Source organism: Alligator sinensis, unplaced genomic scaffold (genome assembly GCF_000455745.1).
Source record: "Alligator sinensis unplaced genomic scaffold, ASM45574v1 scaffold291_1, whole genome shotgun sequence".
Lineage (NCBI taxonomy): Eukaryota > Metazoa > Chordata > Crocodylia > Alligatoridae > Alligator > Alligator sinensis.
The window spans coordinates 342,190-347,319 of record NW_005842391.1 but is presented as its reverse complement, the minus strand read 5'-3'; the positions used below and the strand labels follow the sequence as shown (position 1 = coordinate 347,319).

The 5,130-nt window shown below is 38.5% G+C and overlaps 1 protein-coding gene across 5 annotated transcripts in view; it reads left to right on the top strand.

Annotated features, from left to right (window-relative positions):
* Positions 1 to 5,130, top strand: part of VPS13C (vacuolar protein sorting 13 homolog C) — a 157,803-nt gene that overhangs the window by 117,200 nt on the left and 35,473 nt on the right. For all 5 annotated transcript variants that reach the window (XR_003095490.1, XM_014522744.2, XM_025211176.1 and 2 more), the window contains 5 exons: positions 368 to 501; positions 725 to 851; positions 1,877 to 2,112; positions 3,236 to 3,383; positions 4,302 to 4,442. Coding sequence is in view for 4 of the 5 variants with exons in the window: in XM_014522744.2 (XP_014378230.1) it covers positions 368 to 501; positions 725 to 851; positions 1,877 to 2,112; positions 3,236 to 3,383; positions 4,302 to 4,442 (786 nt within the window). In the remaining variant the exon portion in view is untranslated. The remainder of the gene's footprint in view (positions 1 to 367; positions 502 to 724; positions 852 to 1,876; positions 2,113 to 3,235; positions 3,384 to 4,301; positions 4,443 to 5,130) is intronic.

The window sequence follows — 5,130 nt, the reverse complement described above, 5'->3', positions numbered from 1 at the left end:
CCCCATGTTCCTGTGGGATGTTTTATCTGCCCCAGCATTGCAGCGTTCACAAACCGTGCCTGGTACCTCGAGGTATGTAGAAAAAACATTTGAAGCTGTGTCTATAACTGAATTGCTGATTCTCCGAATCCACATTGAATCTTCAGATTCGGATTCAGCCAAATCTGAATTGAATATGGCTTGTTTCGTACACCCCTAAAAGACCATGAGGCTCTTCATAATGCATGTTACTCAAGAGTATAATCATAGGAGTGAAACTGTTCATTTATAAAGGGTTAACCTTAGTGCAGAGCATCTGGACCTTCACTGTTGTCAGTCCCTGTGTTGGTTTATGCTGTATATAAAGGTCCCATTCTTTCTCCAATAGAACGGAGGCATCCTTGTAGATGTGAATGTTTCTGAATACTCAACTGTCATAAGCTTCTCAGATTACCATGAGGGAGCTGCACCAGCTCTTATCATTAACCACACTCCATGGGACAATCTCATATATAGCCAGAGGTATGTAAAAGTAAGAATTCTACTATTTGTTTTTTACTAAGTTCTTTATTGTTTTCTATCCCACCCCCCAGTGTTAAGTGGGGGCATTTTCCTCTTCTCTTTGACAAAGGCAGTGTAATGGAAAGTTAAAAACAAAAAAAAAAAACCCCCAAACCAAAAAACATTAATTTTGATTTTTTTTTCAGTTTTATTTTTTATATATATATTTCTATTTCTATTGCAGTGGACTACAGGATGCAATGCATTTAAAGCCAAAGGAGGTGTGTCTGTTTGCGTGGGCTGATCCAACTGGAATAAGAAAACTAATCTGGAACTATGCACAAACTGTTGGCGAACATGATCTGCTTAAGGTATATCTTCAAAGCTTGGGGAATTTGAACCAAGCTAGAAATCAGTCCACGGGGATACCCTGGAGTTTAGGCAGACTTTAGATATGTTATATGTCTACGGATAATGTATAAGACCTTCCTACTTGGGCATGTGTTGCAGTCGTGTGTGGGAAATGATGCAGATATGACCCTGTCATCAAAGAAAGGATTTCAATTTGCTTTTTATACAAGTCAGTCAGCTCTAATGATGCTTTGCATAAGGAGGAGAAAGGGGAGGATTTTTGTTGTGTTAAGAGTAGAAGACTACACTATCAGACATGCCGCTGTAGAGGTGAGAACATGAAATGGCAAGTGAAGATGGTCATTTTATTGGAGTAGGAAACCTGTGTACATAGTGAACATTGTCACTGTTTCTGTTTTGAACTGCTAGCTGAATGTGGCACTTGTATAGCCGTGGTGGTACTACGTAAGTTAAAGTGCCTTACGAAACACTTCTGTGAATTGAAAATAAGCTTCTTGTATTTATTTTAAAGCATTCTAAGTTTACATACATGTCTGAACCTGTGATTTGGTATTGCATTAATAGTTATCAGGCTCTTGTAATGTACATCCCTGAATAACTGTTTTCCTTCATTCAGAACTACATTTACTATGAAAAGAATCTGATGCGTTTAAATATAGAATTTACTTCTAATGATTTATCCTCTTACATATTTAAGGAGCAGTATTATTTGTCGAAAAATATTTCTGAACTCTCTCTTGTTGCTGCTGAGGTTTTCATTTTATTAGTCATAGTATCTGGCTGAACACAAAATCATTGGTCTACTTGATCTTTAGCAGAGAACTTAGATGGCCTGTAGGATGGAATGACTGTTCCATCAACTTGCATTGAATTTGTTACAGGACATCATAAGGGACTTACTAAATTCCATTATTAAGTTCTGATTTTTCTTTTTAATTTGACTACTAAGCGTTGCAATGAATAAGAAGTAATTTGCTTATTTCTGTAACCAGTTCACATATATCAGGTTTTTTCTCTAACACAGGATGACTGTGGCCAATTTTCTTACAATCCAAACACCCAAATACATTGGGTGTCCTTTCTGGATGGACGGCAAAGAGTATTGCTTTTTACAGATGATGTTGCATTAGTTTCCAAAGCACGGCAAGCAGAGGAGATGGAGCAGCCTGATCAAGAAATAAACTTATCGCTTCATAGTCTTGGACTCTCTCTAGTCAACAATGAAAATAAACAAGAAATTTCTTACATCGGGATTACTAGGTACTAGATGGAGAAGAGAAGTATCCATCTAAATGGATCCAATAGTGTTGTAAATGTAAAGTGTAATTCACCTCATAGTTGTCCTTCTGAGGTGGATAATGATTTCTAGAATCTGACTTATTAGGCCATGTGTAGACTATATGAAGTGTGTATGCATGACACTTTAAAGCGAGCTAAATGCTTTTGCACCACTTTAATAGTGTTGGTGTTTGCACACCTTGGTGGCATGTTGCGCGTTAATTCCAGTTTCTGTAGGAAATTTGGTGCCGTAATGCGCCTTAAATGACTTGGAACTCCTCCAAGGAGTTTGTTTGCTGTCCCTGCAGCAGTGGAGCAAAGCACTAGGCTCTGTGCAGCTCAGGGGCTCTGAAGGAAGCTCTGCAGGCAGCCTGGCAGCAGCCTGGGAATGCAGGCTATACCCAAGAGAGGTGGGGGGGAAAAAAATTGGCAAGCCTGGTTTGTTTTGTTTTTTGGGGGGGGTTTAATTTAATTTTATTCCCTCTGGAGCCTGCCTGCCTGCCTGCCTGCCTGCCTGAGCTGTGTGGGGGCCAGGTGCTTCCCTCCATGGCTTCAGTGTCTCCTGGGACCGCCCAAGCCAGGTGCCTGTAGGTTGGTGCTGCCTTGAGGGCGGCCACTGCTGCCATGAAAGGAAGCACCAGCCCCCCCACCCCCTCTGCAGCTCTGGAACTGGTCTCCCTGCTGGCAGCTCGCCCCTTCCCTCCCTGCCACTGCAGAAGCAGGTAAGTCTGTATGTGCACAGCATGGGGATTTAATTGGCCCTAAATTGAAGAGGTGTTTTTAAACCCCCCCTGCTTCAATTTAGGGCCCCCATTTAGTCTACACACACCCTTTGTGGTGTGGGCTTTATATTTTAATTCTTCTCTGTTGCAGAGAAAGCAAAGGGAATATATGTTTCAAGAGACTTTATTTTTTCATCTCGTTTCCCCCAAGACTTGTAACCCAATTTCTTCCGACTATAAGTGGAGCTTTACTTGGTTTTAGCACTGTACCTTGAGATGCAAGACAAGCCAGATAAAATCTAAAATACGGGGCTGTATATGATTTGTATACATGGAAAAATTCTGTAACTTAAATAAGTTAATTTCATTAATTTATCTTGCAGTTCTGGTGTTGTGTGGGAATTTAAACCAAAGCAGAGATGGAAACCGTTTAATCAAAAGCATATTAACCTGTTGGAGCAGGGCTATCAAAAATATCTTGCTAAAGGTGCTATGGAGGATCCAGGCTGGGTTAAACTAGAAAACTTTGAGGTATGGTTGTGGCTTTTCAGCATTTAAACAATTTCACTAGCAAACATTTTATAACTGTTACCTTTTATTTCACCTCTACAGTCTATCTAGGCAGCACATGAAAAGTTTTTGTGTAGGAGATGCTTTTGCTGTTTATATAGCTGCTTAATTTTACAAGTATTTCTGTCTAAGTAGCTGTCAATAAGAACTGTTCTGTACAACTGATTTTCAGCTATTTAGTAACTGTATACTGTTTATAACTGTATACTGTTTATTTAGTAATAATACTGTATACAGTATATACTGTATACAGTATTATTACTGTTCAGCTATTTAGTAACGGTATACTGTTTATGACCCTTCTTTTAAGAGTCGAACAGCTTTCTGAATTTTAATTATTAAACGTTTTGAGTTGGACTAATCTTAAATTCTACCTCCCTGAAGTCTTTCTTGAATTAAATTCTGCATGAAAGGATTAAAACACTTCCATTTTACAGAGCATGACAATGTTGCATTCACTTTGAACTTCATGATCAGCTTCTATTTACCATGTTTTCTTGGAATCCATGGTCATAAGTAGTGACAGAACTCTGGATTTACTGTTTAAATACAGACTCTGTAGCTTTTCCATTTTCTGCAGTAGTATTTATAGTTCATTATTTAAACAGTTGCCTAAACACATATGTAAGCACTTTGCTAACTAGAGGCCCTTTCAGTTCTTCATTTAAGTAGTGATTGATATAAAAGCAAGCTTTTCTAGAATTGTCATCCTCTATTGCACAGGAAAAATATATAGGTGGTAGGAATGGCTGGGGTTAAAATAAGACTAACCATTTTACTTGCAACTGAATATTTGATCACCTCTAAAGGCTTGTTCAATATAAAATTTAGGAGAAAAGGGTAACTAAGCAGGGCTTAAGTATATACTTATGTTTTTAGGTGAATTTCAGTAAAATTCCAATGGAAATGCGCTTTCCAAGCAAGTGCAAGATTCGGCGTAACTGCTTATCAGGAATTCAAATTGAGTTCAAACAGTCTCCTCACCAAAGAAGTTTACGGGCTCAGTTGAATTGGCTTCAGGTACCATCTTTCAGTTATTCTCTCTAACTTAAAGCTTGAAAGGGCAGTCTGGTAGTATTTGTTTGAAGGTGTTTAGGACCTTTCATGTATTTGTGTGAAGAAGCAATTGCACAATACAGAATATTGTCCCTGTGAAACTAGGAATATAGTGCTTCCTGTAACCATGTGATAATACTCAGTACAAAACGGGGAAAACCAAAAACTGAATCTTTTGAAGTATTCTGAAAGGAGAAAGATAGCTATTGAACTAGATCAACTATTGAATTCTACCTGCTGACCTAGATTGCATATATTTTAACAACTTAATTTTTTTCATTCTGGAAAAGAAAGGAAGCATGCAATGGTGTTCTCTGAAGGGTACAATAGAGAATTAAATACAGGGATTGGAAAAGGAAGAAAATGTATGGTACTGCTTAAAAATATTTCTTGAAGGAATCTCTCTGAAAAATGAAACTCCCTGGCTATAATTTTCATAAGAAATAATTTGCTGCTTCTAAAATCTGGAATCGGAGCTGTTCCTTGGGACCACAAGTAAATATGTTCTTATTAGTTGTTTTGGGTATCTGTACACAAGGATGGAGCCTGCTCTGATGCGCTGGAATTCCAGCGTGTTGGAGCAGACTTGATTTAACCAAGTCTCTCAGTGTAGCAATTACCATGCTCCAGCAACCTTCTACGTTTTGTGTAT